This window comes from Marmota monax, unplaced genomic scaffold (genome assembly GCF_021218885.2).
Source record: "Marmota monax isolate L192 unplaced genomic scaffold, Marmota_monax_Labrador192_F-V1.1 WCK01_AAM20220418_F8-fsc00039, whole genome shotgun sequence".
NCBI lineage: Eukaryota > Metazoa > Chordata > Mammalia > Rodentia > Sciuridae > Marmota > Marmota monax.
In genome coordinates, this window is record NW_026693602.1 from 6,219,942 (window position 1) to 6,244,938 (window position 24,997).

At 38.5% G+C, this 24,997-nt stretch overlaps 1 protein-coding gene across 1 annotated transcript in view; it reads left to right on the forward strand.

Annotated features, from left to right (window-relative positions):
- Slc7a11 (solute carrier family 7 member 11) overlaps positions 1-24,997 on the forward strand; it is a 73,875-nt gene that overhangs the window by 36,978 nt on the left and 11,900 nt on the right. Inside the window, exons 7-11 of the mRNA XM_046459649.2 lie at positions 17,556-17,679; positions 19,540-19,643; positions 20,433-20,529; positions 21,994-22,143; positions 23,322-23,499. Coding sequence (XP_046315605.1) covers positions 17,556-17,679; positions 19,540-19,643; positions 20,433-20,529; positions 21,994-22,143; positions 23,322-23,499 — 653 coding nt within the window. The remainder of the gene's footprint in view (positions 1-17,555; positions 17,680-19,539; positions 19,644-20,432; positions 20,530-21,993; positions 22,144-23,321; positions 23,500-24,997) is intronic.

The window sequence follows — 24,997 nt, forward strand, 5'->3', positions numbered from 1 at the left end:
AAAGGATTATTGTTTAGTGACAATTTTTGAGATATTCAGGTTGAAAAGTTGAGACATACTATTGCATAGGTTTTCCTCTAGCTCTGATATAGTGAATATATAGGAACAAATATTGAGGAAAGTACTGTAGTTCAGGCTTGTGTCATTGGGCATGGGGAAATGCCGCATACTAGTGAGATAAAAGAAACCCTAGGCTAGATTTGAAGATCAAATAGAATACCACGTCAGAGTTTGGAAAGATTTCAAACAAAATATGTTTAAGATTTGGCTTGGAATGACTCAGTATTCTACATGAAGTGTAGGTCTAAGGAGGAGAGGGCAATAACACTACCAGTTCAGGCCAGGAGCCAGCCTGGGACAACTGGCAAGATAAGCACAGAGAAGAGGTTCACACCGGTGGTGTCGCAATCGCTCCAGGCTTGGAGTCAACAGGCTACGATTCTGGTTCTGGTTCTGGAGATATTTATTCTTGTGAACCTGTGGCATAGAACTTGGTATGCCATAATGTGTGAAAAGCTGAGCTCTGGCTTATTGGCTACAGGGAAGGTGTAGTACAATAAATAGCAAATTTCGTTTCTTTTCAACTCTTGCGTGTTCCATGATTCTTGCAGAGAGACACAAATTTCTAGTTCAAGAAGTAGAGGACATCATCATGGGAGCACAGCCAAGGGGTAGAAACATAAGCAAAGCTGTCTCAGAGAAGTTTAAGTGTCAAGGAAACAGAAAAAGAGAAAGGGATTCTGTGTCCTGTTTAGATCTTCTGATGTTTAGGAGATTAAGCAGGACCAAAGTTCCTGAGTTAATCTCAGGAAGTGGTAGGAAGTTTGGATGAAGGAAATGAGTTCAGATTGGTATCCGTCAAGGAAGGAACTTAGTTATTCGATCTGAAGACCTGGGGTTAGATCCTGGTTATGGGATCCAATCCAGGGAACTCACCTTAAATATGGGTTCTTGTGATCCCAGAGTGCACCAGGAGGAGCATCGGTGTTAATAATGCTTGTTAAGGGATTGTTACCCTTGTTGGTTGGTGAGTCCCTAATTCTGTTTGCTCTTTTTATTATATATGCCCATAGGAGGTATACAGCGGTTTGTAAACCACTGTGGTCCAGAAGGTTTATATCAGTTGTTTACTCTGTGATATATTATATTTCTCGAGAGCATAGACATAGGCAGAAATGGATTTTCTCTGTCAGATCTGCTACATTTAATTATTAGACATCTCCAGTAATCCAGCTAGGATTACACTTATTTATTGATAATTTTATGCTGGCTACAGAGAGGAGGGAGGGAGATATCTTTGTGAATATTTTTCAAAAGTATGCATTCATTCCTCTTGCCAACTACTAACTGGGTAGGGTTGTAAGAATGAGCAATACTGTACTCATATGTCTGACAATGCCTTACTTCGAGTGGACACTCAGTTAATGGTAGACCATTTGCTTTTTACTTTTGTTATTAAGCAGCATGAGGTTAGCTCATTTGCAACCCCTCCAGGATAATCAGAGCAGCATTTGTGAAATTGAGGAAGCTCTTTCTTTTCTTTTCCATCAATTGAATGTTAGGTTTGATATTCATGATCACAAGGTCTGAAATACCTTGCCATGGGAAACAGAATTTATCTCATTCCCAGAGTCCAACATTTCTCATCTTTGACATTGGAGATTGTTTTACAAAAACATATAATATTTCTGTAATTAGTTTTCTAAGGAGACAGCTGCATGTTTTTTTTTTTTAATCACATGTTTTTCCTTGCTAAATATTTACAACTGTGCTATTTTCTGTTTCTTTCCTTTCATTAAATTCTTTCTTTCTTTCTCTTGCTTAAAATTATGGAAGTGGAACAGATACTTCTGGTCTATGACAAAAAACTTAGCAGCAATCAATACTGCTGCATATTAGTTGTGATCTCTGAATCAAATACAAGGAGCACTGTTTTATATATTAAGCTATGCAATACTATATGGAAAATTGCTTATGAAATGAAGTTTATGGCATAGCACTAAAACAGGCCATGATACGGGAAATATGTAGTCATATAACACAAAATGAGAGACCAAAGATTAGAATGTATGATTTTTATGGGCAAAGTTGCCTCTAGAATTCAGAGACAGCCAATCACATAGTGTTTTTTTCTGGGCATCTCAAGTCCCTTCTCCTTCAAAGGGACAATTCTGCTGGTTTCTCATAAGCCATTATTCCTCCTCTCTCATAGTCCACAATTATGGTCTCTCTTTCAGGGATAGAGAGCAGGGGAGGTGGGAATGTTCCTACATTTCAAAATCATTTCAGTTTACATCATACCTGCACATACCTATTTACCTTCTTTCATTACACATCGACATAGCTGAGTTTGTTAAAGGAACTCATTGTCATGGTTAAAACCACAGTAAGCTTGACCTTGAAAGAATAAATCACAAAGACCTTCAATGTTAGAGATAGAAGGGGAAGTAGCCATCCAATTCCCCATCCCTTTTCTTATAAAGACAAAGAAGAAATTAAAGCCATAGAGGTGGATTAATTTGTCTATATTTATAAGCTAAAATCCTGATCCTTTCTGGTCTCTTTTGAAAACACTTTGTGTTGGTGAATACAAATCCAAGAGAGATGGTTGTGGCAAGATTTTAGCCTTGAAATTAGCTAGGGGGAAAAAAGCAATCATTAGAAGTGACCTGTATGTCATTTGAGAATAGAATAAAACTGCTTTTAAAAATGTGTAAAAGCATTAACATTTGTCTGCATTCAGCTTCCTAAAGCTGTTATTCAAACAGCTAATGAAAGAGGGTCTTAAGGCTAGTAGAAGTAAGTAATCTATTCCAGGTCATTTAATGAAGGTCATTTGGTTCCAAGATTAAAACAGAAACTTTATGATTAGGAAATACTGAAATGTTAGGATATTAGAAGGAAATAGCTACTTTTTATTGTCTCTAATATCTGGACAGATATGCTGGCTCTTAAAATAGCTTTGATATCTCTTTAGGGGGCAATATTTAATTTTTCTGTTATTGGTATTGTCAAACAGTCAAACTTCCACTCCTTATATTCTGGCCTGAGGCAGGAAAGAGATAAATTGATATAGAAAACATGATTGACTTTGTTTTTAGCTAGCAAATGACAGAAGAAACAAGGGAGATAGATAGCAAGTGGAGGTAATGGATTCTAAGATCCTGTTTTGTAGTCAGCTCGGGGTCTTGGGTAAGAAAGGTTAAATGTGTTTTAAATGTATGCAAGTGTTTAGCTATTTGATCTTTGAGATGCAGTGTGCTCCTGCCAAGGAGAGGTGACCAAGTGGCAAATGTTGAGAGAAAGCAACTACAAATTGAACTCCGTGATGGTGACGTTGCTCTCAGAGCCATGGAACTGTTTGTCTTCAGGGCAGCCCACACTCTGAATTGCAAATCGTGGCAAGGGAGAGAGCATCCATTTGGATGAGTAGGTGCTTTTTAAACCTTGCAAGCCTGTGACTAGCAGAGGGGTTGTTTCCTGTTCTCCAAAGACAGTGTTCCTAGTGCGCCTGTTGTTACAAATAGCTGAGTGGAATTCCCTCCCCTCTTAACCTGGCCTGCCTACTCCACACAGGCCTCTGCTCCAAGGACACTTAGAGGCACAGGAGCTCCTCATTATCTTGTTCCTGTATTCTCCTAGCAGACACTATTATGTGTTCCGCTTTTAAATGGCTGGGACTCAAAGCTCCTCACAGTAGTTGTGGTGCAGTTGTCCATTTAGTCAAGAGCCAGAAAGAAAAATGTCTATGTATCCTGTATCCTACTAGAAGTTAGAGTAACATTTTCAATAGGATTGAAAATTATTTTCATAGGATGTTCAACATAACACTACAACAGCTTTCCCCCTTTCTTTTAGTAATAATAGATGGGCAAATTTTAAAATGCCAAAATGAATTATGTCAAAGTTTCAAATCACCCGTAGCCACTTAATCATATCAAATAAAGTACTCACTTGTAATTATGCATTTTGTTCTCTCCAGTGGTGTGTATGTGTGCACGTGTGTGTATGTATTGTGTTATATTGCTCAAGACAAATGCGCGTATATATTCTCTTCATGACTTTGACATTATATTCTGTATTTACTTGTTTATTTATTGTCTGTTTACCCATGGAAGGAGCCACAGTTGTGTATGTGCTCTTAATTTCATATTCACAGTATGGAAAGTACCTCAGAGTGTGCCCTGAGGTCTAGATTTGCTGCATCCCAAACTCAACTGATTGATTATTCATGTGACTGTAGGTCTGTCCTGCCTTTTGTCATTTCCTAGCATTTCACTAAATTTTCCTGTAACACTAAAATTTCACTAAACACCATTATAATAGCATACCAGTGTATACTTATTTGCCTCTCAGGTATTGAAAACATTTCCAATTTTTCTTAATAATGCTGGTTATACATTTTGTATTTATTTATTTTTTTTTGGATTGAACTCAGGGGTGCTCAACCACTGAGCCACATCCTCAGCCCTGTTTTGTATTTTATTTAGAGACAGGGGCTCACTGAATTGTTTAACACCTCATTTTTGCTGAGGCTGGCTTTGAATTCGTGATCCTCCTGCCTCAGCCTCCCAAACTTCTGGGATTACAGGCGTGTGCCACCATACATAGCTTGTGCTAGGAAAATGCATAACAATTATTTTCTTAGGATAGATTACTAGCAGAGAACTTGTGGGTCAAAGGCAATAAATTTTTAAAAAGTCTCTTTTTGTGTTGCCAAATTGCTTTCCAAAGTGAGTATTTTAATTTCTTTTCCCAATAGCAATAGCCGAGAATTCTTAGCAGCATTGAATGTCTACTTTTTAACCAAAAGTCTTTGCTAGTTGAAAACAAAAATTTCACTTGTTTTATTTGCGTTTATTTGATCACCAGTGAGGTGCTATTGTTTCATGTTTAGTAGCTACATGTGGCCATAAATATAGAATAGAATATAGAATTCTTTGGGTATTGTTGACATTAAGTTGTTATCTCTGTCTCTCTCTTTTTTTAAATTTACATTTTAGTTGTAGTTGGACACAAAATCCTTATTTTATTTATTTATTTTTACGTGGTGCCAAGGATTGAATCCAGGGCCTCGCCCGTGCTAAGCGAGCGCTCCACCACTGAGCCACAATCTCAGCCCTAAGTCATTATCTCTCATCGTTTGCAAATAGTTTGTTCTAATTTTTCATGTCACTCTATTTTCTTTATGATTTTGGCTTATCAACTTTTGAACTTGTAGTTAATTGTAGTAAATACTTTTATTTCTGTGTATTGATTTTTATGGCCACAAATTTTCCTGCCTCCATCTCTAGTTCATTTAAACCTCACCCATATTTTCTGCTGGTCTATTTTTCTTGGTTTCTTTTTTACATTCAATTATTTATCTGTAATGCATTTTCCTACATGATATGATGTAGACTTCTGATTTTACACCAAATTTTCCATTATCCCAGCATTATTCCATGATCATATTAGGTCTTAGTTTATGATACTTATATCATACTTAGGATACTCGTCATGATATTATGTTAAGTTTTATGTTATATACTAAGATGTATTCCAAGGTAATCTTTTCTGTTTATTGTTCTATTGATACATCTTCCACTTAATATGCAATTTTATTAAAATTATGAGTTTAAAACATTGTTTTTCTTAGCTGAAGGGAACGGTGGCCTTACTTATTTGTCTTTTCTCTGAATAAATCAGCATTGAGTGGAAACTCTGCATGAGGAAGCATTTCTATTCTTTACATGCATATGGAGATAATCTGGTAGCTCTTTCAAAGTCAAAGCTCATGGTTTTTAAAATTATTTTTAAATTACCTCTCATAATAAAACCTACACTCTATAAAGATACATTCTATGTATGTGACTATATCTTTACAGTTCATAAGTATCTTTTTTGTGCATATTATGGTTAATTATTAATTTAGCTTCTCTTTCTTCTTTCACATTAAAAAAAGTTAACTAGTTAAAATAACCTCCAAAATACCTGTCAATCACATCAGTTTTTCTCTTTTTTTCCCATTTGGCCATTACCCTCCTAAACCTCTTAACAGAGTACCTTTTAAAATAATTTTGTATTTTTCAGACTATTTTTGACAAAATAACAAATGCCAAGGTATTGACCTAAGTATCAATGGAAACATCAAACCATTTCTTTATGATCCTGGCAGTCATTGACGTTGCCCCACAAGGGATTAACCATGAACAAATTCAACTCTTAAATATTTACCCAACTACTTGGATTTATAATCATGAGAAATAATCCTTTGCCACCTTATAAAATGATAATAAACTCAGCTCCTAAACAATGAATAACACGGATTCCAATATACACGAGAAAGAAAGAAGATCCATTTTCCTCTTTGATGTCTTTCTTCTCTTTGCATTGAATATCTATAATATGTAATCATATTCTTGACTCTTAGGTATTTGCTACTTTTCTTAAAAACTGGGAGTGGCAGTGTGAGCTGATCTCCTCACCAGCCTTGTTTTCCCACTTGGTACATTCTAAATTATGCATAAAAACTCAAAATGCCAGCAGCCCAGGGTGTTGCTCCTGCAGTTCTCACCCAGGAAGAGCAGGATGGTGCTGTCTGTTGCTGGACAGTCTGGACAGGAGTCTTCTAGGCGCCCCTTCCGTGCCTAGCGGTGGCCGGTGGCCGGGGTGTAGAGTGTGTTCTTCTCAGCGGGGTCCTCTGGGGTTCCCAGGCCAGATTCCTTCCAGGGCTCTGACGTCCTGTGTTTTCCTTCTCCCGACTCCCCACTGGTGGCTCCAGCCGTTCGCACCATGCTGTTTTTGTGTTTTATGAAGAAATGTTCATGTGTGGCTGCTGTGTTTGATATTAAATCTGAGATGAACTTCAGGAGGTTTCCTGCTTTTTATTAAAAATGATTTTGGCTAGGGGCAGTGTTATCCTGTTCATAAATCAGGTGCTCTTAGAGATTTAATAATTTAAAATGCACATGAGGATTTGATGGAATAAACATTTCCTTTCTCTGTTAAATCTTAACTCCCTCCCGCCCCTTTCTCTTTCCATTCATTTTTTTTTTCCCCCAAGTCTTCTTTCGGGAGATTTGTGCAGATGTATCTGACGGCTGTGAAAGTAACCTGAAAGGGACATTTAGAGAGATACATTGGTTGAAGTGATTTCTACTTGACCAGTTTTGTGTCTTCCCATCACTACTAGAAGCACCCTTTTATTTAATTGACTGATTTCTTTAATCACAAATTATGTCTTCCAATGGAGTTTCCTTCCCTTCCTGTTCTGATGAGCCATTTCTTTTAAGGAAATGTCCTGGAGAGAAAGAGTTGATAAAAAGCAAAAGGTTAACAGAGGCAGAGAGGCCTTGGGAGCCTTTCGTGTATGGTTAAAAGCTTCTGGGTCCCTTCAGGAGGATAGACCATCCGGACAATGCTCAGCAATGCTTGTGTTAGAGATTTGGAAGAAATATTTTGGGAGCACTCTAGAATGTTCAGTGAACAGTGTTAATTCCTTCGGAGAATTTGGTGAGTGTGAATACACGAATACAAATATTTGGAAAGACTGAAGTTAGAAGATATTGTGTCTTTCCACATAGTTAAAATGGCAGGGAAGGAGAGCAATGGGGTGGGAGGTCTCCTTAGAAAAGGAGGGAGGTTTCTGGGAGGCAGAATGTTGGATCAGAGACCTGCAAGAATGGGGAAGGTCTGTGGGGAAAGTACTGTTCCAGGGTAGGGCCCTCCACTTCTTGTCCTGTCCCAATTTTAGACTCTAGAGAGGATGAATTTTATGCATGCTTAGTATCTTTATCCCTTTACTTATAATATAGAAGACATTTGACAAACATTGGTTAAATGAATGAACTCTATGTCATGTTGACAGATAAAATTGACAGTAACCTTCATAACATTAGTAGAGATGCCCTCCTGAAATTCAGATGATAAAAAAAAAAAATCAAATACCGTTTTGATAAAAGCCAAAGGTACGAATATGATGACCCATGAAGTCGCTTCATGAGTACCTATGATAGTGTGGTCAATGTACGTGGACTTCCAGAGGTCTGACCTGATTGCATACAGCCTTTTTAGAATGCAGAAGAGTGGACAGATCACTTATCCTTTAAATTATCCTCTGTAATGATCTTTTTCTTTAAGCCAGGCTGACACTTTGAAGTTGTAATGATGGAAGGTGCTTTGATGTGCTGTAATCCTGGCTGAGGACAGAATCACATCTTTAGAGGACAGAAGCGAGTGTAAAGTTGACACCCTTCTCTCCCCTGAAAGACAGAACAAAGCAAAGGCAGAAATATCCTTAGGATGCTCTGGTGTATGAGCAAGAGCTTAACCAAGTTTTCAAAGAATTCTTTTACTAAATCTATATGGATGAGCTTTATTTGCAAGATTATGGGAAGATGAACTTTCCCTTAATTTAACAGCCTCTTCAGCTGCTGAGAAAGAATAATCCCAGAAGGAACCAGTGATCTCCTATGTTTTCTGCTCGTGACAGGGACTTGACTAGGTTCAGCCTTCAGATTGGAGTCCAGAGACTTTTTGATAGTTCTATGAAATCAATTTAGACAAATATCAAAGGCAAAACCCAGAGAAAAGATGCCACTCAAAGACAGTTTGTATTTCAGATGGAATATGTGGAAACTTTCTGTTTATAGGAGTTTGGAGAATGGAGCTGGGGGGGAATATACGGGAGGAGGGATATGAGGGAAGGTTGAATGTGTGCAGCCTTCTGTGTCCCTTGAGCACATATTTCCTGAGCCTCTGGACAGTGCATTGACTTAAGAAGCATGTTCCTGGAGAGGAGTTTGCCTACGAATCTTTGTAGTCTAAGAAAAATACATTAGTAAATATAAAATGAATGTACAAAGGCTTATTTTTTTTTAAAAGGTTTCACTTTTTAGCTGAAAGATAGAAGATCGTAACATTTCCATTTCTGCTGGGAATATGAATCCTTATGAACGGACAATCTGAAGAGGACTTGCAGGGCTCTGCTGCTCTGTGGACTTTTGTGACCTTTTCAGGGAGCTGAGTCCTCCTCATCACTCTCTTGACAAGGACATATCATCTCTCTAAACTGGCAGGGTGCTTAGCCCATCAACTCTATTTTTTCTCTTCCTCACCTTTCCCTTTGCTCCAGTAAGCTTCTGTGTCATGTCCTCTGTGGCCCTGACATTGGGGTTGACCACTCTGACTGAAGCCAGGCCATCGGTATTGGCTTCTCTATCAACTTTATATTTTTCCTCTTAAGATTAGCCTTATTTGCTAGAATTATTTTTCCTGTGTTAGCTTAGAAGTATGAATAGGGACTAGAGCAGTGACTTTAAAATTATCTTAAAGCTATGGAGGTATAATTTTAAATAGATTAATGTATCTAAAACAAATAAAAGAGAAATTATCTGGTTGAAGTAAATGAGATCAAGGTAGTCTATAATCTTACCCATTTTCCACCTACTATTCTGATTTCCAGAGAACACAATTTGAAAACCAGTTGTCCACTCAACTACCAGACATGAAATTAAAATGATCACTATTAATTGGACCAGAAATGTTGGAGGCAATTTTCGATAGTAAAAGCAATAGTTCGTGATTGAAGGTGTCCATATTCATCTGTTCCGTTTCTTATTGTGCAACTGTCAGAAATGTGACTAGACCTAGTGTATAGCATGTCATCAGTTCTTTCTAAGATGTGTATTTACTGCTCGAGGAAATTTTGACTGTAATTCCCATATACCATGCCAAAGTGGGTATATTTAGTTCATGTTGCATGTTCTCAGCAGAAGAGTATTTATTTAACATTCCATGCTTTAGTATGTGTCCTCATGGGGAGAAAAGGGTCAACTATGCTTTGTTATTTGTTGCTAATTTTCAGAAGTGTAAAGAGATTTTGCATTTCAAAATAGTAAATCATGGGATCTATCTTTGCTCTGTATCTGGGAAGTCTGAATAGTAATTTTCTTCTATGTAAGATTTTTCAGATGAAAATCTATTTTTATTTGATGATTATAATTTGGGACATCATTTTAAGAATTTCATGTTTTTTTGTCTCATAAAACAAATAATATAGAACAAAACAATGAGCATTATTTTATTTAGACTAATTCAGTAAAAGCGAACTTAAAAAAAAAAAGAACTCTTGATATAATGGGGGCCCTTCTTTCATTCTTTTTATTATTTAGGGTAATGCTAACTGCTACAACAAGCAAACTACAAAAGTTGAATGGCTTTAAACAACCAAAAGTTTCTTTCTTATTTCATGTAAGAAAGTTGGTGTCCTTGTGTCCCATTTTGGTGTCCCTAGTGACTGATGGGCCAGGGACCAGTCACATTTCCACATGTGGATCCTGTGACCCAGATTCCTTCACAGTGTGGTTTCATCATGCACCCAAAGTCCATGTGTTAAAAGGTTGCCCCCCCCCCCCCTCCAGCGTGGTACTATTGGGAAGTGGTGGGACATTCAGAAGGTGAGGACCAGTGGGAAGTCTTAACTGCCCTTGAGGGGATTATGGGACTTAGACTCCTTCCTTGCTTCCTGGCCATGAGGGGAGTGGTTTGCTTTGCTACACACTCTGGTCAGGATGTGCTCCCTTGTCACAGGCCCAAAGTTGTAAGGTCAATTGATCACGGATGAGAACCTCCCAAACTGGGAGCCAAAATGAACTTTCTAACTTTATTATAAGTTGACTCTTTCAGGTACTGTGTTAAAGTGATGGAAAGCTTTCTAACACAGGTGCTTTGCAACTGACTTCAGTCAGAGGAGGGCTAACAAGGCAATCCCTTGGCCTTCAATTGATATGTCTACTTATATTCTGTGGGTAAGAATAAGCAACATTTCCCCATCTAGATACAAGGGAGTCTGGGAAGTAATCTTTCTATTTGGGTAACTTCTTCTCAGGAATTTGTACTTTGGAAAAAGGCAACACAAATTTGGTAGGTCTGAGCCATAATTTGGAATCTCAGGAACACTATTGTTTTTTTTTTAAAAAAAAGTTCCCTGAGATGTTGCATTGTCTTAATGTACTTTAGACCAAATCCTGAGGAAAAATAATAAAATCTTAAGAGACGCATTTTAAGAATAAAATAAAAACTAAACATTTGGGTGAAATTTAACTTATTTAACTATTAAAATATTTAATCTTGTATAATTGCTAGCATTTTATTTGAAACCAATTTTGTCTTTGTACACTAGAACTAGCCTACAAATATGTTTCTGTTTATCCATGCTAAATATGCATAACTATAATATATCTGGAAGACACACACTAAATCTTCAGAAAATGAGAAAAAATGAGATGCAGACAATGCAAATTTTTTGAGATTGTATGAAATGCAAGCAAATGAAAATTTACGCTCAAGCTACATTTTGCAGAATAATTTTATTTAGTGATTAATTTATTCTAGTGGTTATAGGGTGAAAAAAGTATTTAAGGGATTAAAAACGCTTATATTTATGTTTCTGATTGCTTATCACCCTATATTTCTCAGTCATGAGTTTCCATTTTAGTTCATTTCTCTGTGTGGCTTGAGCTTCAAATGATCCTTATAGCCATTTTTCCCCCTGTGTAGTTTTCTTCACTTTCCCCCTCCTTTGTGTGTCTCTGTACATTTTTAACAAGCCTCCTTCAGCCCTGCAGTCTGTTAATCTGTGTCTGTTCATTTCTTGCATCTTCTTACAGGTCTCTCTGTCTTCTCTTTTATGTTTATGGAATTCTTCATCTGTGGACAATGGAGAATGGTGAGATTGAGATGAGACCCCAGAGCTATTGAGACTTAAAATGACTCAGTAAAAACACCCATTGCCTTGCCAAGGTTCAGTGAAGAGTAGAGGGCAGGTGTTGAATGCTAGAAGTCAGTGGGCTCTCTGTGTGCCCATAGGTGACAATGTGCCTGTCATATCACTGTGTTCCACCTTGGCCCACCACAAATTATTGTTAAGTAACAACATGAACCATGGACCTTTAAAAAAATGTGCATAAACAGGGTTATTGTATGTTTCTTTCCCCTCAATTACTTGTTATGTCTCCGTGAATGCATTTCTTTTATAATTGTTTGATGACCCAGTTCCCTCTCAGGGTGGATAAACTAGAAAGTAAGAGCCATAGAACTGAATGACGATGAGGCAAAAAATCATTGAAAACATACAAAGAAATTCCCATGAGTCCAGGCATCTGTAGTCTAATATTTTCAAGTTTGGAAAACTATCAATAATACTTATAACTCAGTCCCTGCTGGATACATCAGAAATCACATAGGCAGGTAGGATAGTCTGTGTCCAGGGGTGTCTGGAGAGTTTGGTATGAACCTGAGTAAGCAGAAGGGTGTGAACAACTTGAGGAAGAAAACCACACAAATGAAAAATAGGGGTAGCTTTTCTCTTTGGAATATGTGTGTGTATGTAGATATACACATATTTATTATATATCATTTATGTGTATATATCCATATATATCAGACAGTCATGTTGTACATATTTGTCTACAATATGTGACTACGTTTGAAGGGTAGGATAAAATTAATAGTAGTGGTAATGAAATAAAGAGAGTAATTCTGCAAAAAGTAAATCGGTGGATCAAAAAGAAGTAAAAGACGTTTGAGTCATTTCTGGGTCAGAGTGCTAGAAAATGTGAAAAGTGCTAGTCACTATGAAGAAAATGTGAAACAAGTGTGATTCTAAAATACCTAGAATCAAGACATACTTAACATAATTATAAATACTTGATGTAGAGATAAATCATGGTTCCATTTCAATTATATAGAAGCAAATAGTCCCTAGTTTACCAACAAAATTTTTAAATCCCTAAAAACTCCCTGGTTCTTCTTTTTATTTTTGACATCTCAGATGTTAAGGGGTTTGCCATTTTTCTACCTTCTTGATCCTCTCTTTTATCCTCTTTTTTCTCTGAATATGAAATACATGTTTTAAATTATTAATGGCTTTTAAATAGAATCATCCTCCACCAATTTAGAGGTTTCAGAGCATCACAAGAGTAAGTTTTAACAGAACTGACTGCCATCATGCCCAAGCTCACAGCACAAAGATGAGTACAGATGCCCCAGCACCAGTGAGTTCTGTGGTCCCTGTTGTGTGTGTCCCAAACAGGGGATTGTACAAGAACCATTTTGGTTTACGCCAATCTCAGAAAAGTTTGTTGCAGTTATACAGCAAATCTGGAAAACCCTAAATTCATGTGATTAGAAAATTACTCTTGTGGTCTATCAGAAATCTAACATTCAGGCTTTCTTGACCATGTAGAGAATCAAAGCTTACTCATTCCATTTTCACAGCAGTTATCACTTTGAGCCAAAATGAAGCTCTGAAAACTAGAGTCATTTCTGATATTCTGTCCTAGAGCTGCACAGCATATTGACAAGGTGCATGATAGTCTTCATTATTTGAAAATTTATTTATGGTGTGGTGACTATTAGGTGCATAGAAAAATATAGTTGGCTTAAAATGTGTCACACTGTAAAAACTGGCCTTCTGATATGTGATCATTTATATAAAATGAAATATGTATTTGTCAACCAGTAAGGATCTTAGGGATCTTGTACCTATGATTAACGTAGGCATAAAATAGCGACCAACCATTCTATGACAGGATGTATCAGGTATGTGGAGCCAAGCACTGGAAGATCTGGGCTCACAGTCCAGCCCTTTCCTCCACTACTTCTGTGACCTTGTTTGTATCCTTCACCACCTTAGTTTCCTTGTTTGAAAAATGGAGATGTTGCCTCCTATTCTGGTGGCTTGTTGTGAATTTTGTTTGTTATTTGTTTCTACTATACACACACACACACACACACACATGCATGATGATAAAATAAAATGCAATTGCCAGTAGATTTGTAGATTTTATAAATATAAGCCACCAGCCATCACTATTGGGAAGGTCTATCTGTTAAAGTGCTTCTAAGCAGATGTTCCAGACACTTTTGTTTACCAAATAAAACATTTATCCATGTGTGACATAGACCAGTTATAGGTGCCAATTTAAAATATGCCTGTATGACAAGACCATTCAGGACCCTTTTTGAGGCACTGGGGATCAAACCCAGGTCCTCACCCATGCTAGGCAAGGGGGAGTGCCAGGGAGTCACCCCCCACCCCAGTATTCCAGAACTTTTTGATTGAGGACCTGTTTGCAACCAAACAGAAATATCAGACCCCCACACTTACTGTGTTAATTGGAAAGAACATTATAATGACAATAGCTCTTAAGGATTAAGTAACTTCTCAGGGAATTTGCTTTTTGTTAATCATAACAAACACTTGAGAAATAGTGGAATTCACACGTGTGTCATTTTTATTCAGCACAAGGCAGGGCCTTTGTTGCATTTAGGGTTAGTGGATGCTCAATAACACAGAAGCTTTGAAATATCAGTGGCCTGCCGCTTCCTTCCTCTAATTCCTCTTATTATCCTGTGCCATTTGCCTTAATCTTGGGTTACTAACCACGCTTATCTGCCCTCTCATCTAAAGCCTTCAGAAAGATTCTCTGGCATGGCCTAATAGCTTTTATCAGCTCACCCAGTGGCTCTTACGCTTTTGATGCTCCAAACCCAGGAGTTAACCACGTGGCATGGAGCCCTTCTGAGCGCTCCAGTCGCTCTCCTCCATAAATGACTGCTGTTTTGTGCCAAGGCAGCCACAAGAATGTGCCACCCCTTCCCTCTCCAATTGAGATAGAACCCAAGGACAGAGGCTGTGGCTGTTTAGCCACCCCCTTTCCAATGTCTATGGTTTCATATTTTCTAATTAGAGAGAATCACTAGTTATGTCGTACACTGCCACAAGATTAGACAGCTGCTCTCCCTGGTCTCACATTTTAAGCTCTTGTGATTTCTCCCTACACCCCCCACACCTATCTCGTATATGTGGCTGATAGTAAAATTGTTAATAATCTATTTTGGCTTATTTGACAAGCATGCTTACTTTCCTTCCTTTCATATAAAAACTTGTCTAGGGAAATTTATTAAGTGAACTTGTTTCCTTTTAAATAATAAATAATGACTTATTTGCTAAGCAGTGAAACTATTTGAAATATTTCACTTTTACATTACAGTTCATGTGATACAGAAAAATGGTAAAAATCATACAACATGTTTTTTTTTCCTCCTTTAGAGTACATCAAACTGTACAGTCAGTGAATTCATGAAAAGTACAGTCTTGATAAAATCTTTTAATAAACTTCATATTAAATAGCTATGATTTCCCTGAAAATTAAGAAACTTTAGGGACAATCACATGAGAAACAACAAATGCACGGTAGTGGTTAAAATGCTCTGATTTCAAGGTAAGGTAAACACACAGATGAATTCTGTGTTTCCACTTACCTGTTATGTATTCTTGAATAGTTATTTAAACTCTCAAAGACTCCATTTCCTCATATATAAGGTGGTGCTGATGCTCTTGACTCACAGGATTTTTCCAGGATGCAATGGGGCCAATATGTAAAATGTTGGGCACAGGCCTGTCTAATGGCTGCAACTGCTGCCACTATTTTTGTTAAAAACAAACTGAGAAAAAAGGAAAGCCTACCTAGAAGGAATTTCTAGGATGCCTTCTGCTATGATCAATTTAGAAAATCACCTTCACGGAGATCATAGCATCTAGGCAGAGAGGCAGGAAGACTGACTTGGATGAGCTGGGATGGGAGGCTCCATTCTATGCTGGGCATGGTGGGGTGGGGGGATACAGTACAAAACTTCAGACTTATTTCTTTCTGTCATTTTGCAGCATCATATGATGCAAGAGTACTACCTGTCCTGGACAGGTTAGGCTACTTGTCTGTTCTTAACAACATCAACTCCTTTTTAAAAAAAAAAAATAATAATAATGGAAACTTTACATACCTTGATGGAATGCTTGCAAGGAATAGAGAATTAGTTTCTCTACTGCTCTCATTCCTGTCTCTCTCCTACATAGAAAGCATTTACTCCCCATTTGGGACTATGATAAAAGCTAAATGGATTCAAGTTTAAAATAATACAGTGAGGGATTAAAAGGCTGTGTACATACCTTCCTATTCTCCTTCCTGCCCTTTTGCATTTACATACAGCCTTTCTTTCAAAGAAACAGAATTCATCTTTAATTTGCTTTTATGTCATTCACCTCCTTGTACTTCATTGGCTTGGTGATTTTCTTGCTTAAATGTAGCATTTATCAATCACAACTAACAAAGCATGTTGTGGTGTTAACAGAAAATTCCACAGGACCCTCGGTGCACTGGGGAATGGAAACATCTGCTACTCGAAAGTTAGGATGCCAGGATTTGGAGGTCAATGTGTTTCCCCATCAAGGCTTAAGGCTTTGGGGATCAGGGGAAGTGTCAGACTCCAAGCAGCATAATGAACGGTAGCTGCTGACTGGCTAGGTTTGCCTGTTCTCAACAGGGGATATTGCTATTCGACATAATGAGCTGAGACTTAGTGTGCTAAACACACCCAGCTTGGATAGTGAGGCCGGCTGTGCTATTCTTCCTCCTGGTTCTGAACTGCATTTTCATCTTGGAAGAAATTATATTGAGGTCTTCATTAGTGGCACCCAGCAGGGTGAAGACTCTATGAGGGCTGATAAGCACTACGGCTAAAAAAATGATCAGCTTTGTGTGAGGAGTTGAAGGTTCAAGTTGCCTGAACTGGAAAGAGTCTGAAGAGGCGATTATGTTAAGCAAGTAATGTGTATCGGTAACATGGAATGAAATTATTAGGGTCAGTAACTTCCTGGCTTTCCCAGTGCATTAAATGAAGACATAATATTGCATTTGTGCTGGGTATTTCTTGATGCCATACAGTGTCAGCACTGTCCACCCGTCCGTACTTCACAGCATGTCACCTCTAATTTCATGGGATTATCTGCACTGTGGCTTTATTAGATACTCATGATCTCGAGCTTCCTTTGAACTCACAGCAGGGCAGTGCAAAGTCATTATCATGAACACTTCTATGCTTCTTGTGTTACATACAAAATTATTATTGCCATCATTTAGAAAGGTAGATACATCCCACTCTCCTGTTTCCAAAAGTCTGCACTTATTTGTTGACAGGAGAAGCCACTGAAAGGGAAACTGCTCCATGTGAAATGTGTTTTTGAGGATGTTTTAGAAAGGCTATCAGTGCATCCGTATTAGAAAGGTGTATATAGCACAGTGGTCCTCAAGGTGTGTTCCCCAGGTCAGTAGCATTGGACTCTTCCAGCAACTTGCAAAAATGCTAATCCTATCCAATTAGAAACTCTGGGGTGGGGGGCCTCAGGTTTAACAAGCCTTCCAGGTGATTCTGGTGCATGCTCAAGTTCAAGAAACACTGCTGTCACCTTTATGAAGTGAAAGAACAAAACAGATCCACAGGTTCCAGGGGCATAGCAGTAGATGAGACAGAAATCTGCCCCCATGGACCTTATTAAATTACAAAGGAATATGTGGTACTTGATCCTGATGAAATGTTTATAATACCCCAACAGAGCTTATAATTATCACAGCTACCATTATATTCTTCATCTGAACTAGTCTGTTGCCTTCTTTGGTGGTAGAGATGACTAACAATAGATAACTGATGAGTGATTCCTTTGTGCATTTCAGAACCATCCCCCTTGCTATATGTATATCCATGGTCATCGTCACTGTTGGCTACGTGCTAACCAATGTGGCCTACTTTACCACCATTAGCGCTGATGAACTGTTGCTTTCCAATGCAGTGGCAGTGGTAAGTCCAAGTTGAAAAAAATGCCAATTCGAATTTAGGTTAATGAGTTGATGCAATTTTATAGTAGTTCCCTGCAGGAGGAAGTGTTTTGAAATTCGGTAATCTTTTCTCGACCTGAATGATAATGAATATTTTAAAAATTTAGAGCATATCTTAGCATATTCCATTTAACTGATACGGCTACAATCCTATATGATTTCTTTTTTATATTTAATTTCTTATAAAACATTTCCACGTATGCCTGCTTGAAAACCTGTCAGGGCTTTTTGAGTGGAAGGTATGATCCTTCCAATGATCCTTTAAGAATAAGTGGAGAGTTACTGAATCTAAATGAATGCTTTTTATTTTTGGTATGCAAATTGCATTCATTCTGTACTCTTTCCTGTTTGTGAACTTCCCAAATGCTGATTTAAAATCCTTTCCCCAAAGTATCACTTAAGAATGTTCAGGTGGACCATGCATATGCATATTTGTTTGTTGTGGTCTATCCTTTGAATACTAGTCTTGGGATATTAATAAATTTGGGAAATATGAGGTGATTAAAAGTTAAACAGATGTTGTTGCTATAGTACTCTTCCGAATATTAAAGATGCTAATGTGCATTCTAACTCCCTAAGAAGTGGATACACATAATTTTACGTTTTCTGAAATTTATTTGACACCAGGACCAGATTTTGGCCCCAAAGATCATGTTATAGCACTTTTATTCTGTGACACATACTTTAATTTTGCATAACAATTTAGCCTGTAAGAGAGCATCCACTCATGACCTCCTAACAATGAAGGTTGAAAAATTAACTTTCCATCCCTGAATGTCAGTTCCTTTAAAAATAGTCAGTATTACCTCATATCAGCAACATCCACAGGGAATAAATTATCTCATTTTGTGTGAACCTATGTGTGAGTTCACTGTGTGCAAAAGACTTTTTCCACTGCTGCACCTATCAGACAAACAAATGTACAAAGCTTATTGATCTTGGGTCAGTCATCTTCTCCTTCCAGACCAAGGGCAGCACTTATTTGGGGGACATAATGTGGCCCCTTAATTACATAGCGCTGGCCGCATCAAGGACAACTAAAGAAAACAACATATTTTTTTTGGGGGGGTGGGGTGGGGGGGATGCATCTTTCATGAAAATTTGCAGTGCTTCATGCAAGGAAACTTGAGAATTTTATCTTGTATACTTTCTGTGGCTTGTCAGACTTGTATTTTTGTTCTCAACTTTTTAGAGGAAACCACAGAAGGAAGTGGCAGATACCTACCTGAAGGGGAGGAAGTGGCTCCATAAACAGGTTCAGCTACTATGAATTTTCTAGGAAAAAGATTGTTCAGACTGGCTCATGTACTTAAAGTAAATGGCCAAGCCATTGATTGTTTTACTTATTCCCTAGCCATGGGATTTGTATGTAAAACAGACATCCATAAAATTTCTCAATGTGTATCTGCCCTTCACTGTAAAAATGTGGCTTTCCAGTCTAGAGAGAAGGAACTGTGCAAAAGGATTTCTGTCCCTCAAAGTAGAGAGCTTCTGAATTGAGCTTTTTCCACTTATCAGCGTCAGAGCTGATATACATCATGGTTGATAAAGAGTCAGTCAATGGATCACTGCTCTTGGAAGGTAGAGAGAAGGTACTTGTTTGGACCTTTGCTCATGGTTTTGCAACATGCGACACCAGGGGACCTGCTTCTGATTATTGTCTACGGGCTGAGTCTGACCCTCACCAAAAAAGAAGGATTATAAAACACACACATATCGCTAGGCTAATAGAAAGTCATAGAGCAAGTTTGGCCTAAATTGTTTCATTTTATTCCACTTTCTGAAAAAGCATTAATTTGCCTCCGTTCTCTCTTTTCACCAGACCTTTTCTGAGCGGCTCCTGGGAAATTTCTCATTAGCAGTTCCCATCTTCGTTGCCCTCTCCTGCTTCGGCTCTATGAATGGGGGTGTGTTTGCTGTCTCCAGGTGAGCGAGTTCACATATTTCCAGAAACACATTTCTGCTTTTGAGATTGGATGTGATAAGGATAACTTTGAAAAGAAAAGCAACCCTGCCTCCAAACCAGTTGTTTTTAAAGGGACAGGCGAGTTTGCAGTTGGTGCCATCTGCACAGCACGTTTTATTCTGCCCATTAGAGGGCGCTGGTTGACCACGCACAGCCTGCTCTGAAGACGGACATGTGGCATTTTTTATAGTCTGTCTGCAGAGCTTAACAACTGCATTTTATATCTGGTGATAAAATCTTGTGCCAGGAATAAAAGTAAAGTAAGAGACACCATAAATATCACCACCCCACCATTGTATCCCTTTCGTTTTGTTTGACGTGAAATCCCCTTTTGTTTCCTTGTGATAAGATTAAAACCCGATCAGGTAAATATTGGATGGTATATGTGCACGTGTGCACGCGCTGGAGAGTGTGTGTTGGGTTGGAATCTGGAACTACATTCACCTTCCATTGTTTACCTGTAGGGAGAGCTGTGCCAAGTCAGGCACTGCTAGGTTTCTCCTCTAAAAACAATATACCATGTTGGCAGATTTGGTCAAAATTGAATGCAGATTTCCTAGGATGTTCTCCTAGGAAATTTATTTGTTCTGAAATAAATTCTTATCTGTAAAGTGAAACTTAAGTAACTGGTCAAGGAGTGTCAACCCCTTGTGTAGGAGAAAGATAGACGTTTTCTCTGGGATTTCTGGATTTTCCATTTGAACTGATCAATTGTACAGTCAAACTCACCTGCATTTTTCTCCCATCAGGTTATTCTATGTTGCGTCTCGAGAGGGTCACCTTCCAGAAATCCTCTCCATGATTCATGTCCGCAAGCACACTCCTCTGCCAGCTGTTATTGTTTTGGTAATGCATATTAACACATATATCTAGCTAGAACGTCGAAAAACAGGTTAGCGGAGAGGAATTCAAACAGACTTTAGCTAGTGCTAAATTGGCTCTATTGTGTATCAGGCAGAGTCTGGAAGGCAAGAGATTTTCCAAACCTTCTCTTTACTCAGTGTTTCCTATGTGTATTTGATGCATTAGCATTAGCCACATGGCTTGTATTTCACCTCTGTAGAAATTTGTATGGTCTAAGGAAAACAATTAGTCTGTCTCCTCTCATTGACAGAGAACCTCAAAGAAAGGGATATAAAGTTCCAAACACTTACTAAAAGGACGGCTAAAAACCACTGTCCAAAAATAAACAGATGTCTCATCATGGTATGAAATATACACAAAATTATTCAAAGCATTGATGAAACCCTGTTGTGAAATGATTCTCTGATTAAAAGTGAGAAATTTGAGAGCAATCCTGCAAAAAAGAAGAGCCCCCAAACTTAAATTTAAGATGTAGAATTCTCTATGCAGAGAAAAGTGTTTGTGAAATGTGTGATACAAAAGACTGTAAAAGGTGTAAAAGTCCTCAAACACCCATTGGCAATGTTATAGTCGTTTTACCTATGATTTTGTAACATTTTTCTCAACTGGAATCTGCTGTCAGGAGTACCATAGAATGCATTGAACATTTTTTCCCCCATGCATTTAATTTGTTTCAGAATGTTTCCTTGAAATTTCTCTTTAAAGTACGCACATTCTCTGTGCGCAGTCTGGAAGTTAATGTCACTTGTGGGAACGGAATGTATTATTCTGTGAAGAGGGCTTTGGGTTTAAGCCTCTGCTATCAGTCATGTTGTCCTTGGCGGGTGCAGCCACAGAGACTTGCTATGCTGTTCTGTGCGCTCCATTCTTTCCCGCGGTCTTGAGGGTCACACATGGCAAGCACACGGGGACAGTAAACGTGGAGGAAGAAAAGGTCAACATTTTGCATTCAGGAGACAGCAGATCCACCTAGCAGCGGCTGTGTTTCCAAGAGCTCATCAGAGAGGATTCGCAGAAAGCTTTTCTTTGAATTTTCCAATGGGGCGCAAATTTCATATTTATTATTGGCTATTTGCTAATCATCTCAATTTCTTAGTTTTTAAATTTTGAATGACATCATAGCCTGTCTCCTACTCTTTGAAAACACATCCATTGCTCTCAAATGTAAAGGGAACTAAGATCAAAACAAAGCTCTGTATAAAATTCCACTTGAATTAGGGGCAGTGATAATGGCACTCTCTTCTTAATGTTCCTGGTATAAAGGGGATGATAAGAGTAGAATATAGAAAAGAGGTTCTTTTGATCATGATGATAGTTTATCAGTATAGATAATGATTTGCCAAAGATGGTGATGATGATAATAATAATAATAATAATGTGCAGTTTGTTATCATTGATGTTCTCATTTAATTCACCAAGCTTGGCTTTTCTCCTTTGTCCCCCCAGCACCCTTTGACAATGATAATGCTCTTCTCTGGAGACCTCTACAGTCTTTTGAATTTCCTCAGTTTTGCCAGGTGGCTTTTTATCGGGCTGGCAGTTGCGGGACTGATTTATCTTCGATACAAACGCCCAGATATGCACCGTCCTTTCAAGGTAACCTCAGCAATCTTGATGGGTTTACATAAATCTTTCTCCTAATACCTAGTCCTCCCTTTGCCATCACTAGATGATGGGGAGGTTGGGCGGGGGCAGTGTCCTGTGGAATAAAATGTTTAACTCTTGCAGGGAGCACCTTCAGAATGGATTTATTTTATATGGGAAAAAAAAAGTAATTTGTCAATTTTTTTCTATGTGACGTTCTGAACTTTGTACGTTTTGGTTTTGAAAAGAGAGAACATTCCTGGATTTTTGTTAAGTTGATTTTTCATGAATGGGTCCGGTGACCTGATGTGTTCAAAACTTCTGTCTTCATGCTAGTTAGTTGTAGATAGCTTTGCTGCGAAGGCGTGGGGCTTATAACCTTATCAACGAAAACTCTCAGGAGGCAGCTTCATACACTAGGCATTTTTAGCATTTATATGTCATAACGTGTTACGTTGCCCAGAATAAAAAGGAAAAGAAACATAAAATACACAGAGAAAGAGAAGATCTGTGCATTTATCATCACCCAGTAGAACGACTGATTGCTTTTTAGGAAGGCAGAAGAATAGGCTTGTCATTTCCATCCTTGAGCCTTCATGAGTTGATCCAACCTCACTATTTGCTTTTAAGAAGTAGCACAGATAATGTTGTCAGTCATGGTGTCAGAGTTTGCTTCTAATTATATTCACGGCCTAACGCTGGCAGCATCTTTATTAGTGGTTGAATAGGTTGGCCTGTTTTATTCCCATTCGTTCTTGTTGTGCATCTCAACAGAAAATCAATATGCACTGAAAGGCTTTAACATGGAACTAGCTGCCAGCCCTCTCGATGCCACATTAGAGTGGATTCTGATTATACTCATCAAAGAACCAATCTTTTAAAATCAAAACATAAGTCATAATGGTGCTTAATTCATGAAATAATTCAAATAGGTCATCTCTAGTGAAACACCCTTTTTTGTTCTTAGATTTTTGTCTCATCTAAGGGTTTAAGAACCCTTTCATTTGGGTTTCAGGGGGTCTGTGTAGCACATTCGCTGCACTGCATGAAAGATTTTGCTACCCAGTAGGCTGGTGCAGGACCCCTGGTCACATGATGGAAGCAGATCACGTGACAGACCTGTGCATTCTGACCCTGCCTCCTGACTCTTGCTCCACCTCTGAAGTGACCTTTTCTGTGCTGTGTTCCAGGTGCCGCTCTTCATCCCGGCCCTCTTCTCCTTCACGTGCCTCTTCATGGTTGCGCTTTCCCTCTATTCGGACCCATTCAGTACTGGAATTGGCTTCCTCATCACTCTGACCGGGGTGCCTGCGTATTACCTCTTTATCATATGGGATAAGAAACCCAGGTGGTTTAGAAGAATGTCAGGTAAGAGACCGTGTTGTAGGAAACCCACGTAGGTTATGCAGACAACCATGCACATCTTAAAAATATATAAAAAAATAAGTGACAGGATTGCTAGTTGGACTGAGTTAATGTACTTTAATTGGGACCGAGAGAAAAGAAAGCAGGAAGGACATTTAGGGCACAGCCATTGCATCCTTTCAGGGTATTTAGTTTGGGCCGCTCTTATCATTTCTTAGAAGACTGGCTTTTTCAGATAAAATTTTATCTTCAGTTCTGTAAACGACCTAATTGCTCTTTTGAATCCCTTAATAACCTCTTTATTTTTCTTCTGGGTTGAATGCAGCTTAGTATTTCTATATCATAACATATAACTCGACCAGTGACATGAGGGTTGCTGGGGAGTTAGTCAGAAGCCTGGGAGTGCATTCAGTATCGTGATCATGGCACTACCTTGGTGGGAATGTGAGTCACGGAGGATCATAATGACAGCAAAAACAAAGGGCAGAATAACAGTTACATTTATTCTGTGGTTGCCATGAGTCTGCACATGTATGACATTTAATCCAATACCCGTCTTATGAGGTGGGAAGAATGATCATCCCCATTTTATAGATGTGATTTACAGACAGCATGGGAGAATTCACACCACTCATTCCAAGTCAGACAGATATGAAGGAGGAGAGCTGGGATTCAAACCCAGGGAGTTCTGGACTTTAGAAAAATCATCCGGGGTGCTGCGAGGATGCATTAGAAAGAGCTGAAGCTAAAGATAGAGAAATCACGGTTGGTGGTTTCTGCAGTAATAATGATGAGAATCAAGGAGAGTTTGAATCACAGGCTGTATCAGCTGGGGAGACAGGGAAGGATATTATGGAGGAAAACCCAGGAGAACCTGGTGACCTGCTACGGTTGGGGTGAAGAAAAATATAGTAGAGCAGAGGGGAGATAGGTGCCTAAGAGCTCAGTGCTCTGTGGCAAGCTCCTGTGGCAGGAGCTCTGAACAGCATTTCCCCTACTTGAACATCTCCATCAGTCCCCAACAAAGTCCTCATAACCTGTATGGTGTTATTCTCTCCCTGACCAGGAAACCAGGGCTCAGGGAGATGGAAAGTTTATTTTAAGGGTACAGATTTTAAGTACAGAGCTAGGATTTGAATCCACATTTGCTAGACTTCCAGGTTCCATACTCTTGTTCTTTATAAATTAGATACCTGGTAGAAGAGAAAGATGGCATCTGGGAGGTATAAAATACAGACAGAGGGGCACTTATATCCTTGGTGGTGAATTTAGTGAATTTAGAGTACATCATCCCCTGTATTTTGTAGTTCTTTGTTTTAACTTACTAAGTTTATCATAATCAATTTTTTAAAATCCCACTTAAAAGTACAGGGAGATTTCCATTAAAATTGTTAATTGATAATGTGTCCACTAGAAAACAAAACAGAAAGAAAAAAAAAACAAAACCTTAATGTCTATGTTGGATTTCCATTGTGTTCAACAAACTCATTTAGAAGCCAGT